The sequence below is a fragment of the Falco biarmicus genome, chromosome 16, assembly GCF_023638135.1.
Source record: "Falco biarmicus isolate bFalBia1 chromosome 16, bFalBia1.pri, whole genome shotgun sequence".
Taxonomy (NCBI): Eukaryota; Metazoa; Chordata; class Aves; order Falconiformes; family Falconidae; genus Falco; species Falco biarmicus.
This window is the reverse complement of record NC_079303.1, coordinates 3,922,220-3,943,628: the sequence shown is the minus strand read 5'-3', so window position 1 is coordinate 3,943,628 and position 21,409 is coordinate 3,922,220. Positions and strand designations below refer to the sequence as shown.

The 21,409-nt window shown below is 46.9% G+C and overlaps 1 protein-coding gene and 1 long non-coding RNA gene across 2 annotated transcripts; one reads left to right on the top strand and one right to left on the bottom strand.

The window, feature by feature from the left end:
• Positions 1 to 7,696: 7,696 nt before the first annotated feature.
• LOC130159919 (uncharacterized) lies at positions 7,697 to 18,134 on the bottom strand. The gene is made up of 3 exons (XR_008825884.1): positions 18,008 to 18,134; positions 13,429 to 13,543; positions 7,697 to 11,192 (listed from the first exon to the last, which is right to left on the bottom strand). It is a non-coding gene; the product is annotated as an uncharacterized LOC130159919 (long non-coding RNA).
• On the top strand, positions 13,919 to 17,940 carry LOC130159918 (acidic mammalian chitinase-like). The gene is made up of 11 exons (XM_056361980.1): positions 13,919 to 14,031; positions 14,549 to 14,578; positions 15,036 to 15,237; positions 15,536 to 15,592; positions 15,698 to 15,863; positions 15,959 to 16,083; positions 16,561 to 16,669; positions 16,762 to 16,947; positions 17,099 to 17,218; positions 17,319 to 17,460; positions 17,794 to 17,940. Exons 1-10 carry the CDS (start codon positions 14,007 to 14,009, stop codon positions 17,451 to 17,453), a joined length of 1,155 nt encoding a protein of 384 aa, XP_056217955.1. The 5' UTR covers positions 13,919 to 14,006; the 3' UTR covers positions 17,454 to 17,460; positions 17,794 to 17,940.
• Positions 18,135 to 21,409: the final 3,275 nt, after the last annotated feature.

Genomic DNA, 21,409 nt, shown 5'->3' with positions numbered 1-21,409 from the left:
ACTCAATTTCTGCTCAGAACTTTGAGTTTGCTTTATGAAAACCCAGGAGCTTCACGTAGAAGCTAGGTTTTCAATGAAAGAGGCACATTTAAACCTGATTAAGCTAAACATGACTTCAATATCCTGTAAACAGTCTCCAGGAGGCTGCCCTGAGGTATGCCAGGGATGTGAAGGTCAAAGACCTGGCCCAAATAGGGCACAGATGATCCTGAGAGACCAGCCACTCTGGCCCAGGTTGCTCCAGTCCACCTCTGCTGACCAGTGTTCCCCACAGCTCCTTGGAGTGATTGTCCTCCACATGCTCATCACCAGCTCACACTATAATTAATGCTTTTGGGAACCCAGTTATACCCCAGCCCTGCCCCACCCCACCCACCAGTAATGGCAGGGATGGTCCCACTCCCCTCCCAGACTGCGATGTCCCTGTCTCCCACAGGGAGGTCAGCGAAGCTGTCTGGGATCTCAGCACCTCTGGAATTTGAGCAGGCACCAAAAAACAAGCATGGTGGCTAAGACATGACAAGAATAATGACTGGAAATCCAGAGCTTGGACACTGTCTCCCACGAGGTGACAGACAAAAAGATGTGCAAAGGAAACACTGAGATCTGTGATAGCCAGTGTGGGAGGATGGAGTGTGGAGTGAGCTGTGTCACAAGGGGAATAACTACTCGGTTGTAAAAGAAACAACATGCAGCTCACTTGCTGGCATACATCCCCTGTGGGGCACAGCAGCCCCAAGGAAGGCCTGCCGACAGAGCAGGACTCTCAAGTGAGGCTTTGGCAGCAGCGCTTTGCAGCCACATTCCTTAGAAAACAAAAGGAGGCTTGCAAAAACAGTAACAACATTAACCCACTTTCCCCTTCTTGTACTGAGCCTTGGCTGAGGCCATGCTGAGTGAATTATACACGGGGCTGTGTCAGGAAACCTTCCTCACAGCTGGGAAAGCACAACCCGACCTGCCAAGACATCAGCACAGGGCAGGGAAGGGGACAGAGGTACCAGGCAGGGACTGGAGCCCCTCTGTTAGAGCAGGATGCATCCTGCTGCTTCCCCTCACAGCCAGTACCACCCTGCCTGGGCACCGTGGGATCAGCAATTCATCCCCACCTGTGCAGGATATCTCAAGGCCTTCAAGACTGAAACTTCTTTAGTATAGCTATTCCCCAACATTAGCCCACAAAGCAGGGTGCTATTTCTTCTCCCCTGTTTCCCAGAAGGTAAACTGAGTCACAGGAAAGCAGAACGGCATGCCTGGAGCAGGCCAGCGGTTTTGCGATGGAGCCAGGAATCGAACTGAGATGTGCCCCCAAAATTCAGATTCCTAACCACTAAGTCACACATGTATTGTTAGCAGCATTCCCAGCAGCTCCAGTACAAGGTGAGCCCCGTCTGCTGTGTCAGAGCCGTGCAGAGGCACAGCATCTCTGCAGCTAAGATCTGTCTACATTCTAGCTGTCTGCTCACCCTGACCAGACTCAGGTCCAGATGCTAAATCTTGTTGGGTAGCCCAAGATTTGAAAGTTAATATTCACGGCTAAAGAGCTGCCCAAAACTGTGTCTTAGATCACCAGCATCTGGGAAATCTGGACCTCAGTGTTGGAGCTGTTATGGCAGTGTAAAACGAGGGTTATAGCTCACATGCTTCTGCAAGCTTCAAGTATGGAACTCTGTGGACATTTATCAAGGTTTTCCACTCTGATGCAGCAGCCTGTTGGAGGCTCACAGAGTTCAGAAGCTAACTACATCTCTGCTACCCATCTCAAGGTGTGAAGCCAGGTTGAAATCCATTTCTGTCCCGCTCCGCTGTGTGCACTTAGGATCGCGTTCCTCCCAGCTGGCCTGAAAAGCAGCTGAACAAGCACAATAGGGTTGATCCTGCTGCTGGCATCTGCCTGCTCTGTATTTGCAAAAGCAACTCACTTTTTCTGTGTGTGCCTCAGTTTCCTGATGCACATGGAGGCTCACTTCCCATTATAAAATCACCTGGAGACTTATGAACCTGAAAAGGTGCATTTCTAATGAGTGGAAGGAGCTGGGAATGTAGCTGTGAGGCAACCCCCTGCTAGAAAGAGGATGAATGCCTTGAAGGTCTCCCCACAGAAAACACTACGCAAGAGGGGAAGGGAGGAGAAAATTGCCTTCCAGTTTCCCTGTAGCAACAAGTCATACAAAAAAACAAGGCCCAGGACTGTTTTCTTATGGTCTCTGCAGAGGGGCCGTTCCCAACCCAGATCACGGACACTCAGTACGGAAATTGCCCAGTGGAGCAGGAAAACATTCCCATGTGATACATTAGTCCTGGCTGACAGAGCTCCAGGGATCTCCACTCCCTCCCGCGCCTGCAGCTCTCACCGTGATAACCATTTCAGATTTGCCTCATATACATGCCCTTGAAATCTGCGGAGGCTGGAAGAGTAAACAGACCTTAAAAGGGTCTCAAATTCCTGCCTTCCACTCCCTCATTCTCAAGAGTACTCCTAAGTGAAGCAGCTTTTGCAGAGACCAGGCAACTGAAGGTCCTCTTAACCATACAAAGCAGCTAATAATAACTCAGGCAGCCTTCACTCTGCCTGCTCCAGAGCCCAGGAGGGCCCTTGCTTGGCGATTGTACACATTTGTCTGCCATAAATGGCTGTTTTCCTTCTTTCTAGCAAGGCCACATTGTGCTCAAACTCTTCTGTTCCACCATTAGAAATTCCAGCTCAAAGTTGCCAATACTCAAGATCTCATCACAAGTCTTCTCATGTTTGAAGCTTTTTCTTTCCCTCCTGCAAGGGATGAGCTTTTAATTAAAAAATGGTTATTGCTAAGAAGAAAACTGAAAACATGAACTGGCTCTGCAGATCTGTGTTAAGGTCTGAAACACAGGAGTCAGCTAAGGGAAGCTGAGAAAAAGAATAAAGAATAAAATAAAAAGTCAGTTTTGGATGTTGATGCGTGTTTTGGGGCAGGGAGAGAGTAGAAGACCCACTGTGATTTTAAACATCTCAGAAGCTCCTGAAATAATTAAATTAACTGACTTTTCTGGAGCTGCCTTGGATGAACACCAATGCAGCAGAACACTAGCCCTGGTGAGCCACACAGAAAATATCCCAGATGTACACGTATGTGCTGCTTCTGGCAGGCTGGAGAAGGATCTGGTCCACCCAAAGAGCAAGCAGGTATCCTGTGGGCAGCTCTGCTGCCTCCAAGACGAGTTCTTTTGTGCTCATGACGCCCCCTCCTCCAAGCACAAACAGCACACAGCAAGAAGGGCTCTTCCTGGCTAGTGGGGGTGGGCAATGACGTAATTTTTTCCAACCTACCACTTCCTACAGACTCTGGATCTTAACACTGTCCTTCCTAATGCTCAGGCGACTCTCTGCCTTCTGTATCTGGGGCTGACATTCAATTATCATGGGCAGATACTGGCTTGTATTTTTCTGGGTGAGGATGAAGTGACTCCAGATTTAGAGCTGACATGCACATTAGGATATGGCTTGCCTCCGGCGTTTTGCTGCTTGAGCAGAGGCCAATTGTCAGGCAGGGCAGGGACAAGATGGTTTTCAAGAACCCAGTAAAAAGGTAGAAGAAAGAAGTGACCTGACTTTTGTTTCAAAAGAACAGGATCTAAAGAAGGAACTTCATGGTATTTGCAGGAGAACTGACATACCCTTCCACAACCAACAAAACACTGCAAGGAAGATTTTTCATGTCAGCACCATTTTGTTAGGAAGTTTTCTCAGAAGCAGGCTGGAATTTCTCATCAAAAAGCAAGACAGGAAGACAGCAAGCCAGCCTCTGCCTAGACTAACCAACCTTCTCCCTGTGGAGTAACAGCTCTCAAAGTCAAGCCCTACTTCTGGCGGGTCACACCTGAATCTGGGTCACTCACATCCAGAGTCTCAGTTTCAGTCTGCTTCAGAACAGAAACAAGATATGAAACTCCATTTTTTCAAGAAGAAAGAAAGGAAAAAAAAGAGCCCTACTTCTCCAGCCAGCTGTTTCTCAGCAGGAGCAGAACAATAATGTCCATTTCAAAGATGTCACCTAAGACACACCTAAGATGAGTGCTTTAGAGACATGTAAGCAGGTAAATCATTTGAAGAGCCACCTTGGTCCCTATAAATGCCCCTGGGTATGCTAAAAATTGGCCACAATTACTCTGTGGGGTGCTTACCTTACATAATTGTCTTAATTATATGGGGCTGCCTAATTACACTTTATGCAGCTTTAACTATGCAAAGAAAGGCATCACACATGGGATAGAAAAGATTCTGACCACATCTTGACCAACATGAGAAAAACAGAAGTATTCCTGATGGACCCACTTTGCATCTTGCTCCATGACCCTGCTGAACAGGTTTCCACCGCTGCCCGATAAGATTAAAGACCTGGGTGTGATCCTTACTTATGGCACCATAGCCCTCAAACCAGGCGGGAGTGCCGGGAGGCCCCGGGTCAGGCTGGACTCGGGGGTTAAAGGGACTTTCCAGCTGAGCAGAGTATCCCACAATGGCAGCACTGTAATTGTCCTTCATTTTGGGCTGTTTACCAGGGGTAGAAAAATGCTCTCAGATTAACTATCTCCTCCTCACAGCTCTGTAACCTTGGTAGCCTGATTTCTTTATTTATTTTTTTCTCAACTACACCACGTAGGCGCAGAACAGAGCTGTCTTATCTCACAACCACCCACATGAAAGGAGGAACTTTGCAGCGTACAGCCCGTATCAGAGCTGCAGGGAAGGCAGAGAAAGCAAAGCCTTGCCAGGCAGGTACAACGTGTGTGCTGGGGAAAGGTGCCTTGCTATGGGTTTTGTGTCTAGTTTGGGGTTTTCCCAGAAGGTGAGGAGCAATCAGGTGGGGATTTGACTTAAGCTTTAAAGACTTGTTGTAAATTGTCCACATTTCCAAATATGTGCGCATATATATAACCTACTCTGAATAACACACCACTTTAAGCATGCTCTGATCCAGGGCTGTTTTGTCCCCACTTTTCCAGGCACTTGAAAGCCCCCCCAGTTCTCTTTCTCTGCACACACTGCCTTTTTGAACCCTCAAAAGCACCCCAGTTCAGGTGCTGCCTCAGGACATGAAACTACTAAGTTTTACGAAAGGGAAACGATCGTTTCCATTTCAAGAAGCACAGCAATACAGCTGCGTTAGGGAGGTTGGAATGGGAGAGCGCCATCAGAGAAAATCTAAATATAACTCTGGAAAAGCATTCCACTCAATTATCAGCAGAGAAATAAGATTTTTTAAAAGAGAAAATATTGTGCTGAGCTGAGAAAAAAAGAGGGAGGTCTGCCAGCCCTGGAGTGTGTTTATCCTGGGTATTGTTTAAGCTCTTAGTGCTAAATTACTGACAGAGCCCAGCTGTTCCTGAACCTCAGCCCTCCTCTGTGCTGGGGCCAACAGACTTTGGTCTAGTCTGCACCCAAAAAAGGGCTGTATTTCCCTTCCCGGCCGTGCCTGAGGTGGCCTGCTCTGCAGACGTCAGCAGGATCAGCTCCTCAGCAGGAAGCTGGCGAGAGCTTCTCAAAAACATGTGACGTAGGAGACAGCCACACAGCACGGTTAAACCCTCGGCACAGAGGGCAGAGAGGAGTGGGGATGTGGAGCAGAGCCACGCTTCCAAAGAAGGAAAGCCCGCACGCTGCTTGCCTTGGCAACAAAAGCACAGTAACGGCCTCCGGAGCCTGCTGCGTGGCTGCCAGCAGTGCCAGGGGTTGTGGTATTGTTGTGGGCACCGGCAGATTTTAAAGTTTTTATAGAGATTGGCATGACAACAAAGGGCTCCCAGTGAGAAGCACATTCAGCATGTCTGGACGGTTGGAGTGACTGCATCCAGCCTGTAAGTGAGGAAGGAAAGGAAGAGAGGCACAGAGAGCATCTCGGGTCTGTGCAGAGAGGTGGCTATGTTCCAGCCACTGATGGGACCAGGGTGTGCTCATTTCCCTGCGGGTATAACAAAGGGTTAGCAAATTGAAGGGAAGCCCCTTCACGCACCCCCTCACCATGTCTGATCAATGAGGAGAAACGACTGCTGTTTCAAGAGACTACTATACAGATGCTCCTACTTCCACATTCTCCTCTACCCCCCAAACAACCCTGGCAGCCCTTCAAGGCTCTCTCTGCCCTAGATCAGCCCCAGGAGAGTCCCCATACTGAAAGATATGAATACAAGATTAAACCCGGGACAATGCCCTTACTCCAACTTCCCCACTCCCACGCCCCACTGAACATGCCAGCGTGCAAGCGCTGAGCAGAAATGTATTCAAATGCTAGAAACCCAGTGCTTCCTTCCCTGCAGCGTGTCCCTGAGTGAAGTAAGTAATTGGTAGTTTCTTTGATGAATTTTCACTTTTATGACTTTCAAGTTAGCCACAGTCCTCAGCCTACCTGGGTTTTCTCTCATGTCTGCAATATTAAGAATTATTTGCTGAATCTGCTCTGAGTGACACCAGTCAGCACAGACGGGGGGGTGTGAAATTCAAGCTGTCTTCAGATACAACCAGGCAGACAGCAGGCTGCACTAGCTGTTTCAGTTCCTGGACTAAAGTACAACTCCTACATTGTAAGCAAAAGTTGAGAGCATACCAAGCTGGAAGCAATGTACCCTGATGAGGCACCCAGCCTCCTGTCCCCAGGGCACACAGATTCTCCCATAACCTGCTGACAGCAACGCTACAAACCACACCAGATCCCTGCCGCTCAGCACCGCAGTCCGAACAGCAGAGAACCTGCACAAAGTAGGCAAAAGCTGGAGTGTCAGCCATGTTCCCTTGGAATTGAAACTCAAGCTCTGAGCAGGGAGATAATCAGGCTGACAGCCTACACCGTCAGAGGGAAAAAGTTACTAATGCAAATGATGATTGGAGAGATCTTGACCGGTCTGCACCGGGGACAGGAGTCTCCTGGAGTCATTAGCTAAGGGAAGTGAGTGCTCTTTCAAGGGTGTTGGTGTAGGTCTGTGTGTTTAACTACACCAGCAGCTTGGAACACATGTGGAAGAGGGGGAGAGCCGATCCCCTCTCCCTCCTCAGCTAGCTCCAAACTAACTTCATACAAGCAGCAACTTGCCAGCCAGCACGGAGGTACCTGTGCTGCTGGTTCTGCCCTAGGCTTAAGACCACAATGTGCATGCCCTCGATGCGTGTACGCCCTCCATGTGCTCACGCTCCCCGTGTGTACCCCCCGCCTGTGCACGCTCCTGCCCTGGCTGCGCACTCCCTCGGCTTCCGCACGCCAGGGGGGTTCGGGGCGGCGCGGCCCGCGGCGGGGCTTGTGGCGCCCCCCCGTGGCTCCCCGCGGGATTGACCGGCAAGGGGCCAGTCCCTGCTGTCCCCCGAATTCTCTGCTGTCCCGCAAGGGCCCTCAGGGCCCCCAAGGTCCCTCACGTCCCCCAAGGTCCCTGCTGCCCACCGAGGCCCCTAAGGTCCTCCAAGGTCCCTGCTGCCCACTAAAGCCCCTGACGTTCCCCAAGGTCCCTGCTGTCCCCTGAGCTCTCTGCTGTCCCCTAAAGCCCCGCAGGTCCCCCAGAGTCCCTGCTGTCCCCCAAAGCCCCCCAGGTCCCCCGAGTTCTCTGCTGTCCCCCAAGGTCCCTGCTGTCCTCCAAGGCCCTTCAGGTCCCTCAAAGTCCCTGCTGTCCCCCCAGGTCCCCCAAGGCCCCTGCTGTCCCCTGAGGCCCCTCAGGTCCCCCAGGCCTTGGCGAAGTTCACTCAAAGCTCAGAAGATTTCTGCCCCAGTTGTTTGTGTGTTGCCTCGGTGCTGAGGGAGCAGAGGAGTCACCCTCTCCCCTTTGGTGGCCCCTTAAACTCTTTACACCCTTACAAGCGATTATCTGCCAGCCCCCACCCCGGACTGGGAGGCAGACTTAAACATTTGCCAACGCCCTGGCTTCATTCCTGAGACACATCAGTTTTCCGAAAGGTTTTTAGGCAGGACCTCACCCCCCTGCTGCCACTCATTGCTGTTGGGGGAATGGGATATATGGGCAAAGGATCGTGTTCTCTGTGCTGCCCCAGAGATGGAAACCTTGAGTGGGAAAAAGGACAGAGGCACTCTGCGAGATAAAACCCCATCCGAGCAAAATTTTGGAACAAAAATGCTCTTTCAAAACAAGGACAGTAACTGATGAAGTGTGGGGACAAAGATAATGTCTCTGCCTAGGATTAACGACGCGTTTCACCCTGTTCGGGAAAGCTGAACTGGGGGTCAGACTGACTTCTGAGCTATTTTAAGCATTTGAGGTTAAAGGGCATCAGAGCTGCTGCTTAAGTAATGAATGTTTTATTTAAAGGCTATTTGGTTGCTACAACTTCCACGGCTCAGAATGCTATTGAATTATTTTAAAAGTCTTTATCATACTAATGTAGCAAGAACATTCATGGATGTGAGTGAGAGGAGCACATACCCTTTTGGGGGTGCATGATGGTTCACATACATTTTTAGACCCATATATTTTTCTCGTTCGATTACAGCGTGGCAGTTAAGAGGCGCAGGGTCAGCAACTTCCCTGCACGCAGACACCCCACCTGGGTTGTCTCAGCAACTGTTGCTTCAGTACTCTCTTGTTGTGTCCTGTAAATGTTTAATGGGAAGCTTATCTCTCTTACCTATACAGATGGCTCAGGTTATTGAGCTTGTGAACAAGGATTAATTGGAAATGGGCAGATGTCGGCTAACCAGAAAAAGAGCTTAGTAAGTAATGAGATGAGCTGGGATGCTGTTGTGGGGGCAGAGCCTCCCCTGAAGGGTTCGGAGGAAAAAGGCCAAGCCTGAAAGGAAGTTCCTGTAACCCTGGTAGAAGTTACTGGTAACAACTAGGTCTCATGACCGCTGGATGTAAATGCACGACACTGGTGGCAACGTCAGTGCCTGGCTGGGTGGCGGCTGCAGCGTGCAGTGATGGATTAGCACCCCAATGCTCTCAGCTAGTCTCAGCTGGCAATCCAGGGCATCTGGTTCTTTCCTCACAGATAATGGGGATTGTCAGGGTGAGATGGATGGGGAAACCAGGTCATGTTACATGGAGCAGCCTGATTGAACCTGCCACTTTGAATCCTGACTGTAAGAAGTTCAAGATCTGCATGCTTGGAGCTGATATTTTCCTAAATAATAGATTACAAAAGTTTAGGCTGTAATATGCATTATCAATCTTAAGTGGATTTTTGAAGATTACATGCCTTAATAAATCCAATTTTTAAAAGATCAGGCTATAAAAAATGTTCATCTAACACAAGGTGCGTAAAAATAGAGAAAGAAAAATCCAGAGCAGCTGAAACAAAGCATTCTTCATGTGGTATTTCCTTAGCTAAAATAACACCCATGTGCATGTTCATTCATGCATATATAACTTTTTTGCAGTACGTTTTGCCCACCTGCACACACCTGCATTAGTGCACAGATATTTATGTGCAAGCAAGCAATTTGTGAATCTGTATCATACGCACACATGCCCTTTTTCAAAGGCCTGTTCTCACTTGCTAACAGACCAGGAAATAGACCTGGGACTTACACTTGGATACAAGGCTACGTGAAAGAATCCGCAGCCTGGTCCTAGGCAGAGAGCACCCTGCTCACTGGAGTTCACCACCACCCCAGAGAGCTGGTGAACTCACTGCCTCAATCCTGATCACCAGGGAATGTTAGTAAGATGCCTGCAGTGCAGAGTCAAGGTTTATTTGAGGAACAGGATGGTCAGAAATCAACTCTGAGAGTTTCACAACGTCAGAGGAGCTTGAGATTTGTTTACAGAGCCTAATTATAGCAGTATAGTGCCAACAGAGAACAAGTAAAGATGAAAGATGTGCTATAAGGGAAGAATATGCAATGGGTGATTGCAGTACTGCATCAAATTCCTCATATAAAGAACTCTTCTAAGTCCTTATAAAATATACCTGGGGACAAAAGGTGAATAAACGATGACACTCAGTAGAAGTAGCGGGGGAAATGGCTTCAGCATTTCGTAATCAGAGTGAGTCAGAGATGATATTTCTGGGAACGTACATGCAGAAGGCAAGAATTTCCCCGGGGAGGTAGGGAATGGTTGGTATCTGAAAATCAGCAGTACTCAATGAGCTGTGGAGAAAAGAGAAATCAAATGCCAGAGGAAGATGGCGTGAAGCAGAACAGATCCAGCCTTTGTAACAAGGAGTTAGTACTGGGGAAAGTAGGCTTAAAAATCAAGACCTTTAAACAAATGAACTGCTGTCATAAGAATGAAAGAGATAAGAGTCTCTCCTGGCTGTCTGTACAGGCAAAGTGCCCTGATGCCTGTCCGCACAAAGTCCTTGCTGGGGACCTACACGGTGTGATTATCTTTTGGAGGAGGGAATTTGAGGAGCTTTAAAGCTCTAATTTCTTTCCATGAGTCTGAACAGGAACAGATGCCAGACATTTCCTGTGCATCCTGTGCAGACTGTGTTGCACTGCAGGTAACGGTGCTGGCTCTTCAGCCTGGGCTTCCCACAGGATGGTTCTCATGGCAGCAGCAACATGAGTCTTTCAGCTATACCAAGTGATCGCTTTAGAACAGAGAGATTTGGGGCAGGACACCTCCCAGATCACTCTGAAAGCTCTCTGTCAGGCAGCTGAGCAGATGCCAGACCCGTAGGCATTCCAGCTGCCTCCTCGTTGCACAGATACTATTACACCAGCCTCTCGTGTGCTGCACAGCGAAGGACACGTCCAAGGGTTATGTGACTTAGAGGCAGAAGATACCCTCTTTCATTACTCCATTTACAGGCATCAGATTATACTGGCAGTTACTTAAGCAAGTGTATACAGACCAAATTGGATGCGGACCCAGATTTTCATGTTTGGCCACTGATTCTGTGGCCGTATTTTTTTCAGTTCTCTGTCAGACTCCTGAAGAGTGGGACAGTTTTTCCGAGAAGGTCAGCAGCCCTCAAGTACAGCTCAGTTATTAAAAGCTGTTAAGCCACTGAGAAACTAGCAGTATCATCAAAGCTTTTGATAAGAGACCCAGATAGATCTCTTTCAATATGGTCCGTGCATCCCTAATTGAGTTTCAGCTTGCAGAGTCTATTCCTTCCCCTGTGTCCAGCTCAACTCCAACCTCAGGATGTGCAGAACATTAAAGTTCAGGTAAAGATGTTCCCAGTCATTCTCTTAGGTCCAAGATGGCCAGAATCTTGATACTTTTCAAGCTGCTTTCAAAAGGAAGAAACTCCACCGTTCCTGTATCTAAAGCAGAAACCAAAGGAAGACAAGAAGAGGTTATCTCCTAACACTTCCCAGACTGGGCATTGGAAGCAACACAACTGAAAGTAAGAGTCAGTGATTTGTTGATATTCCTTCCTTAGAATTTAAACCAAGTCAAGCAGGGAAGCCTTTGGCAAGGTGGCACGGTAAAAACTAAGACCTTGTAAGAAATAAACCCACCATTAAGTCAAGCTGTCCTGATCATGACACAACAGCTCTCTCACTTTTATCAAAGTGAAAATAAAGCATTACTTTTTGCTGCAGGCATTTATGCATGAAGGGGTCGTTGATTTTGTTCTGCTTGCTCTTTGCTGCTCCCAAAGGTTTGATATTTGACACAGTGCAGTTTAGGCAAAGCTATGGTATAGGCCATTGACATGCGCTGGCAGCAGAAGTCTTTTACAGGCCCTGGAGCATGAGCTGAATTCCAAAAGGATCAAGCATTGGGTAGGAGTTTGAAGCTGCTTACTATAACCAGGAAGGAGATGGCTGCATTTAGATGTAGTTTGCCAGGAAGGAGTAGATAACATTGCTCTGATCTTCATGACAAGATGCTTATTAAGCATATAGAGCTTTGAGCAAAACCAGGCAGTTGTTAGGAGAACCTGCCGAACTGCTGTCAGGATGCAACATTTATCATTGAAGTCACTAATGTGGTGCGACTGCTTTGTCTCATGTTTTGCCAGTGTGAAAACCAAGGTTTGCTCCACAGCAAAAAAGTGCCCAATATAAAGGAAAGGTTTGGGAATGATGAACACATCAGAGATGGTTCAAAATCTCCTTTTCCTAACAAATTAACAAAGGACATATGCCAAGGTTGCACGCAATTTAGGCATGCTTCACCCAAAGCCACCTGAATAAAACTAGGCATATTACAAATACTGTAGATGCATAATATGGACCCAGGAAAATTGGAGTTTCTATCTTTAAACTGACTACTCAAGCCCATTCTCCTCTACAATAAATACTATGCTGGTAAGGAAATGCAGAAGAGTCAGAAAGTAAGACTAAATTCTTTGTTAGAGATATAAGCAGGTGACTTAAACATTTGAGACAGCCAAAAAGCATAGATTTATCAGTACTCTGCCAAGGCACTGGGATGCTCTTCTATAGGGGATGCAATTCCTGGGCATATCAACAGAATGACTAATGTCTTAATAGGCATCCTGACTTGTTGCAAGGTTAGGCTAATTTTTGCACAGATGTGTTTAATAGCCCCTCTTTCACTCTAAGGTAGTCATGTCTTATGTAGGTTATACAGCTCTGGAGAAATGAACTGAACAAAGACTAGCTTTTATCCTGTTATTTTGCTATAGCAAGAATGAAGCACTCAGTTTCTATTTGAAAGTGCAAAAAAAGGTCCTGTTAACCTCAGATGCCTACTTGTGATTAAACAAAGAGGAGCAGCAACTAAACCTTCTGGCCTGCAAGCACATTTCTTCTTGAAATGTTATCAAAAGGCTGCTAGAAAAACAGTCCATCTCCAGGACTGGGAAGAGCAAGCAACATTGACACCTACTGTTGAATATTTTAATTGCTGATAGTACCCAGCCACCGAGTACAAGACCCTTGTAAAGCCAGAGGAAGAAGCTCTCCTTAGTCAAAACTGCATGCTAATAGTTCTATTTTGCTTTTATTTTGTCTCCCGCAGTGCTTTCAAGGTGCACTTAATTGCAAACCGAGAAGCTGCATGTGCAGGGAAACGTCTTCCTTTAACTCAGTTTCTTCCTTCATTTAATTAACGGGATTAGATTATTTTTTTAGAGTGATATTTTTTTATGAGGCTAGCTGATAAAAATGAAAGAGCTGAAAACAAATGCTGCTAGTATCAGAGAAGGCTGTACTGTATACTAAGTGAGAGAGCATGCTGATTTCTCAGGAGACTCAACCCTTCAAGCTCATAAGGCAATGAGGTTCCCATACCAACCTCTCAGAGCACATCAGAAAGCGCTACCCAGCCAAATATACATTCGAATTTTATGAATATTACAATGAAATATACATTGAGGTTTGAAGGAAAGAGCTTATCACATTTTACCATAGTGCCAGATCATATTTAACACCCTTAAAGTGCTTCACACTAAAAAGTTAATCCTCCTGATTCCTTCATGCACAGCTTTTTTTTGCCCCACCCCAGTAAAGAGAATTTAAGCATAGAATGAAATTACTTTCCCAAGAGGCAAAGGAAAAATGTAGCAAACTGGCAGAAAGAGCTTACCTCTATGTCTTCCCTCCAAATATTACCCTTTTCCTCCTCAGAAACTTTCGGCAAACTAGCTTCAACAGACTTTCCACGATTCTGAATAGCTTCCTATTGTTCATGTTAACAATTTCTGAAAAGAGATGAAAGAAAAAGACTCCAGAGCTGGAAACGTAACCACGATTAAAGAGAAAAAAAGCCTGATAAAACCCTTGTAAACCACCTTGGTTTGGCAGTGCCTAACACCTCCGGGTACACACAATGACAGCGCAAGGTTGAAGACTTCAGGCATCTCTCACAGCTGAATCATGAGCCAATGTCGACACAAAACCTCTTGCAATAAAAAAAAATTACCAAAAATAAAACCTATCTAATCTTGTTCTTAAATTACCCTCGCAGCACCAGGACATGGCACAGTTTGATATACTGGTATCTCCAGCTGGATAAGGCCCATTATACTGGTATCATTTGTTTGTGATACTGATCTTCCCTAAGTTTTGTAATGTTTGTTCATCTTTGTTGATGCAAGACTGGTGTGAAGTGTGGGAAGTGTATAAAAGTGAGAAACAGTCTGCAGCAGATCAGTTGTGGTCAAGATGGCCAAGCTCACTCTGCTTACCGGTAAGTCCCACTTCAAAACTTTTCTCTACCTTTATGACAAATACTTGTGGCTCTTTCACTGTTATACTGGGTGGCTATACAGGGGACTTTGGGGGATTAAAATGCTGCAATCTCTTTTCTGTCAAATATATAGCAGTTTACTTTCAGGAGGGATAGTTATATGTTTTTAGTACTGCTGGAAGGGGTATGTTATGTTTTGAAAAAAAAAATATTAATTCATAGCTGTTTGAGATTAAAATGCGCTTTTTGAACAAAAATTTAGAAATCAAAATACTGGATTGTCACTTGTTTGGTTTCTTTTCTATGTTTGTACCTGAAATCAGTTGACAGATTTTACCCACTTCCATATGGACACTCAGCTGACCCATGCTTGAGAAACACAGATTCTTGTGTGGTTTTTATAGAAAACAGTGATCACAAGACACGGTTATATTTGCTTCAGTCCAGTTCTGCACAAGAACTTTGTATTCTTAAGTACAAACTCTAAAACCTTTGTTCTTCAATTTTTTCTTTAAAGGTCTGGTCCTCCTGCTGAATGCCCAGATAGGTATGTGCTTTCTTCCAAATAACAACTCTACCAAACCCTTTTCAGCATCAGCATATACAGGCAGGTCAAACAGGTGGCCCAGCAAACACGCAAAGAGCCTCCCACCTTCCAGGCACTTCACCAAAGATCCCTGCTGCCTCTGTTCTTCCTTACGTGGCAGCAAAAGGGAAAGATTCAGTTTAGGGAAGAGACCCTGATTCATAAATTTAAGGGTACAAGAGTCTCCTAGACTGACTCATCTACTGAAACAAAGCAGGCAAGGAAGAAATCCATTATTTTCCTGGAGAGTGAGTTCTGAGAGGGATAACCAACACTACTTCACTTTCTCTGAACCCCTTACCCTGCAAGGAAACACGACTCAATCATTTCTCATCAGATCTAGTTATGATACTCGTTTAGTTACTAGTATCTCTTCAGTGCAGTCCAGGTCTACCCCACCTCCTCTGTTCCTCTGCAGGCACTGCCTATGTGCTGTCATGTTACTTCACCAACTGGGCCCAGTATAGGCCTGGCCTTGGAAGATTCATGCCTGACAACATCGACCCGTACCTGTGCAACCACCTGATCTACGCCTTTGCTGGGATGTCCAACAATCAGATCACGACTTATGAATGGAACGATGAGACCCTTTACAGATCCTTCAACGGCTTGAAGAACCAGTACGTACCAACAGCAAAGGGCATCACATGTTCTCCCTCTCAGGTCCTGCCCCACTATTCAGCATCTGTTCTCTGCACAATGGCAGCACAATCCATTGTTGAGGGATGCCAAGAGGAAGAACCAAATGCTGGTGGGGAGGGCAGGGCAGGCTGCCAGCACTGGCCCTCTGAGCGTGGTGACAGTGACTCAGTGCACTGCTGACTTGCTCTTCAGGTTTCACACCAAATGATCATGGGCTACAAAGGCAGCTACACCAAACACTTGCAGTAAAACGTGTTCCTGTCCCTTCCTTTGCAGGAACAGTAATCTGAAGACCCTCCTGTCGGTTGGAGGATGGAATTTTGGGACACAGAAGTAAGTTCAAACCATCTCCTTCTCATAACGGCTTTGTGAAAAGGGAGGAAGTGAGGGAAAGAGGCACCAGCCAAACCCCAACTCTCTCCTGCTCTGCTTCCCTAGGTTCTCCACAATGGTTTCCACTCCACAGAACCGCCAGACCTTCATCAATTCCGTCATCAGATTCCTACGCCAGTATCAATTCGATGGACTGGACATTGACTGGGAGTACCCTGGGTCCAGGGGCAGCCCAGCCCAGGACAAGACTCTCTTTACCGTCCTGATTAAGGTAGGTTTTGGTCAAGCCCTCTGCTCTGCACAGCTCTGCTTGCAAAGCCTGAGCCCAAAGACTCCACGTGAGACACGTTTCTTGGCATCCCTCAGGAAATGCTGGCAGCCTTTGAGCAGGAAGCTGCCCAGGTCAACAAGCCCCGTCTCATGATCACCGCGGCTGTTGCTGCAGGAATTTCCAACATTCAGGCTGGCTACGAGATTCCCGAGATCGGACAGTGAGTAGCAAACCCTCGGGTATCATTTTGGTGACTTCAGTGGTCTTTCTTCAAGCAGTTAAGTGAAACTCTGCCATTATCCAGCAGAAACCATCCTCATTGCATGTGGGGTCCCTACTCTTGTGTAAGGCAAGAATGCTACGAGTGGTGATTGTTTGGTGGGGAAGGGGACACCTCGGGAAGGCAAGCGTAACAGCAGGCTGGCTCCAGCCACTCAATGCCATCGGGGAACAGCTCTTTGCTCCCAGCATACCAGTACAATTCCCACTCTGCTTTGACCTCCACCTTCCTCTTCTGGAGGAGAGAACTGGCTCCAGCACTCACAAGGCCAGCTCAAAAAGGTCTTGAACAAACCAGAATTGCAGAAAGTGGAGACATGGCCAGGGATGTGCTGGGGTAAACAGCAGCACTAAAAGAATGATCAGGTCTGGGTGATCGAGCTGGCCAGGAGACGGATGTGCAACATGTTCTCTATAGGTACTTGGACTACATCCATGTGATGACCTACGACTTCTATGGCTCCTGGGAAGGATACACTGGGGAGAACAGCCCTCTGTATGGTGGCAGTAATACCGACCTCAGTGTTGTAAGTATATTTTGGGAGCCTCTGTCACAGAAGTCATCTTTCTGCCTATAAAAGCTGGCACAGACTTGAACTGTGATGGTTATTTTTTGTAGGAATATGCTATGAACTACTGGAAGAACAACGGTGCTCCAGCTCAGAAGCTCCTTGTTGGATTCCCAACCTATGGACATAACTTCAACCTTCAAAACCCATCTAACACTGCTGTTGGGGCACCAGCATCAGGACCTGGGCCAGCTGGACCTTACACAAGGCAGGCTGGGCTTTTGGCTTACTATGAGGTATGTGTGTTCCCTCACACCTGGGCCACCAAGAACAGCATAAACATTCCTCAGACTTCCCAGCAAGGCATTTGTAACCCATGCAATATGCCGACCATCCCTTTTTGTAGGACACTTGTTAACCTCTCCCTCTCTGCCTTTTTTTTCCTAGATCTGCACATTCCTGGGCTCTGGAGCCACCCAGGCTTGGGATGCCCCCCAGGATGTGCCCTATGCCTACAAGGGCAGCGAATGGGTTGGCTATGATAACATCAAGAGCTTCAGCATCAAGGTACAGTGGGATGTGTGGCTGTGCCAATAATAAGACAGGAGCCCTTCTGCAGTAGCAGGTCCTAGGCACTAACTGGGATTTCTCCCCTGGCACTGAACAGGTTGACTGGTTAAAGAACAACAACTTTGGAGGTGCTATGGTTTGGGCCCTTGATATGGATGACTTCACTGGCTCTTTTTGCAATCAGGGCAAATATCCCCTGATCACCACCCTGAGTAACGGCCTTGGTCTGTAAAGCTGTGGTGAGTAGCTTGAGTAACATGGGGTTTGCGGTTATTTACATCAGCTATAAAAAGCTGGTGTGCTCATAATGCCATGGGACCATGGAGGGAGGGTAGGGGGGAGAGTCCATTATAAATATAATCCCTTCCCAAAGGAAAACTGCTTTCTGCTTTCATTTTAAGCTTAGAGTCCTGTAGCTCCTAAACATGAAGTGGAAGTGGGAGTGCAGGCATGAGCTACAGTAACAATTCAAGATGACTATGATGAGAGTGCTTTCTGTGCTGGCAAAGCCATCCAGACTCAACCAACCAATGCAGCTTTTACTAATGTCTGAACATCAAATCTTGTTTCAGAATCGCCACGATGATCTTGCCTATAATACCAGCTGCTCCTGCTACAATTGGCCACGAAGATACTAGTCCTATTACAGCTAACAGACCCGCCTGATCTTATTGCCTAGAATAACAATGATTAAATAAAGTGTTCTTCATAAGCAACAATCCTCACTGTTTCGACTCATTTCACTTTTACTATTTTGATGGTCCTAGATTCTTTTGTGATACTTACACTTATGTTCAGGGAAGAGCCTGAGTCCACAAGCTGTGTTTTGAACAGCCATAAACGGGTATTTTCCAGGGCTTTCTTGCTGTGCCAGTGGGGCAGTCACTGAGAGGGGAAAAAAAGCAGAAGGAAAGGGCAAGGAAGATCAGGCTGTGCCATCAGAGAGTTCACAAAGAACAGTCACAGTGGTACAAACAGGACACTGACTCCCCACAGAGCAAGGTCTGTGCATTTGACCAGGGAAAAGCATTCTCCTCCTGGAAAAGCTACCTTCCAAGGGGACCAGTCTTCATTACTCCCTGCTGCAGGAATGGTTCAGCTGAGCATGTATCAATTCACAGGCAGACTCCTGATGTGTTCAAGAGCCCCAAAAGTCCTCTCCATGGTCTGAGCAGCAAGGGACCCTCATGCCCCACTGCAACAGCCTAAGGGTGGAGTTGCAAAACTGTTCCTCCTCTCCCAACAAAGGTTCACTTAAAAAACATCGGCTCAGAGAAGAGAAATGAATGGGAGCGATCTTTTGTGCGGCTAAGGCACTACTGCCCTTCCCCTAATGCAAAGGGTGTCTTAAAAATGTCAGCAAGAGTATTCTGCTTTTAAATGACAGGGAATCAGTCTCAGATACTCCCTGGAAAAGAAACAACAGAGCAAGAAAGGCTTTGTGATAGCAGCAACAGCAGCCCAGTGTTTCTTACCAGACCCACAAGAAAAGCAAGTCTCAAAGCGGCAGAGCTGCAGCTTTGCAAGAATTCGTAGGCTGTTCCCACCACAGACTATCAGTTTTGATCACATGTGCTGGGGGTGCAGTTCACTTGCACACAGCACTCCAGCTCCACGGAACACTTCAGACCCCACTGAGAAGCAGAACTGAAATGACGCAGGTCCTGTGGGGACCTGCCCAAGGGCAAGCGTCAGCCTCCACTGCCCATCAGCACGCTCGGCTTTCCGTACAGCTCCGGCCGATGTGCAGAAGCGCAGAAAAGTCACTCAAGAGTCTTCCATCACCTGCATGCATCAGCTGCTCCAGATTTTTGTCCTCACCTTCATTGATCATGAATCATTTTTTCAGAAACAGAGCCTGTTTGCAAAGCAGAGAGAGAGAGCTGGAAAAGCAGTAGGCTTTTAGGTGGTGGTGGCTGTAGTACACAGGCAAACGCAGACCAGTCTCAGAGTGTAGGTAGTCACAGATCTCCATACACATAGCCTAGCAGCAGGAAAATCCTTGTACTAAGCCTAGGGCTTCATGACTCATCATATGAGCTCTAGCAACGTAGGCTATACATATATACATATATGCAGACGTATCTGGGGTATAAACCCCTAGGAAAATGCCCAAGGGATTTCCAAGAACACCACTCCACACTAAGGAGGACCATTCTGGCAACAGGATGTGTCCATGGAGGTAGTAAGCTATGTGCCTGAAGTGAGGAACATCAGATCAGCAGCCCAAAACAGGCATAGCTCGCCCCAGGGTTTTTTTGTCAAAGTCCCATAGCTTTTCATATTCAAAAAATGAACCCAGAATGCATTTAAGCTAGCTCAACAGCATCTTTGCAGCCTTGCTTCACATGGAAATCCAAAGCCGGATCTTGCCAAGGGCCTATCTACCTAATATGTCTCTGCATTGCTACATGAACCTTGGCTGTCATAAAAGACATCAGCACAAATGCCTGTATCAGCTGTCAGCTCCAATGTCTCCATACCAGGAGTCCGATACCTGTACCTCTGCATCCAGATAAGGGTTAGGATAGGGCTTTCCAAAACACCTGGCACCATTGCATTGACCTTCGCATTTCTCCACAGTTTAGCCTTCCACAGTGACCTGCCTAACCTCTACAGCAAGGGCAAGGAGAACAAAAAAACCTCTCTAAAGCAATGGCTCCTGTACGCTGAGGCTGCAAGGCCAGCTAAGGTCTTGGGGGAAAAGAGCATTTATTAGAGGCTTTGCTGAGTGTCAGTTGTCAGACACATCTCGCAGGAGATGGGTGAAAGGCTGTGTAAGCGTCATGCCTGAATGTGACATATCTCTGGCCCTGACAAGAGGAGAAAGCTTAAGGAACCATCCTGGAAGTCCACACCAGGAAAGGAACACCTGGGCACTGCTCAGCTGGAGACAACATGAAAATCAGGGTCTCCTTTCCATGATCCATCAGAAAAGAGCCCAGGCCATTGAAGGGCAGAGACATTTAGTCCTAGCATAGTCACAGAATCAATATAGTGACAATTTTTGTTGGTACATGGAGTGAAGATAAAGCAGAAACAATTCAGATTGGTGGATCTCTCTGAAACCAAACATTTCAGCTACAGAAATAATGTGCAAGGCCTCTGCCTCCATACTCAACTCTTTTAACTTGAATCCTTTCAGTGAGGACCAATTCTTCTGCCCTTGCTTAAGGCCTAGAACCACTTCCTCAGGAACTGATGGCAAACAACATTTCTTATGACAGAAAGAAGGCAGAAAACCTCCTGAAGAAAAACTCCAGGATTTGACCAACTGACATTTGTTACCACCACATGCAGACAAATTAGTGTCCTTGATACTTCCCCAAATGCTTTCCTTCTTACACCAAAACATACTTCTACAGATAACAGACCTGCAAGGCTCCAGAGGTCATGGAGGGTAGGATTTTCCAGATCTATTCCAGTTGAGTTTGCACTGTGTTACTTTATCGACCAAAAAATACACTGGAAAAATACTCCTTGAAGATGGTTGTCTCTTTCATTATCTGCCATATCTCATCGAGTGCATACACAGAACTTGAAGGGTTGGTCTAATACATTTTAATCTGCAGGTCAGTGACTTCACATGATATGGACAACTTTGAGACTGTTTTCCAGGCTCCCATCCAACCAAGTCTGGGTGACCTACTGGAAATTCACCTTCACATCATCTTAACATGAATTAAGCAGCATCTCAGTGCAAAGCAACTGCCCACTGTGTCCTACTCCAACATTTGCACTAGCCCTGACAGTGCCTAGTGTGCAAAAGGAAAGAAACCACATAAAAGTCCCATAAGTCCCGACAGACAGTTTGACTACAGCAAGTGAGCCTCGTTTCTGTGTCATCCAAAAAGCCCATTGCTGAGACCAAGGCCTACTCAGTCCTGTCCCACTGACTGCCCCAGCCAAGGAGACAAAACCCTTGTAAACCACCTTGGTTTGGCAGTGCCTAACACCTCCGGGCATACACAATGACAGCGCGAGTTTGAACACTTCAGCCATCTCTCACTGCATAATCGCCAGTGTTGACACAAAGCCTCCTGCAAAAAAAAAAATTCCAAAAATAAAACCTATCTAATCTTGCTCTTCAACTACCCTCGCAGCACCAGGACATGGCACAGCTTGATATACTGGTATCTCCAGCTGGAGTGTTAAGGCCCATTGTACTGGTATCACTTGTTTGTGGTA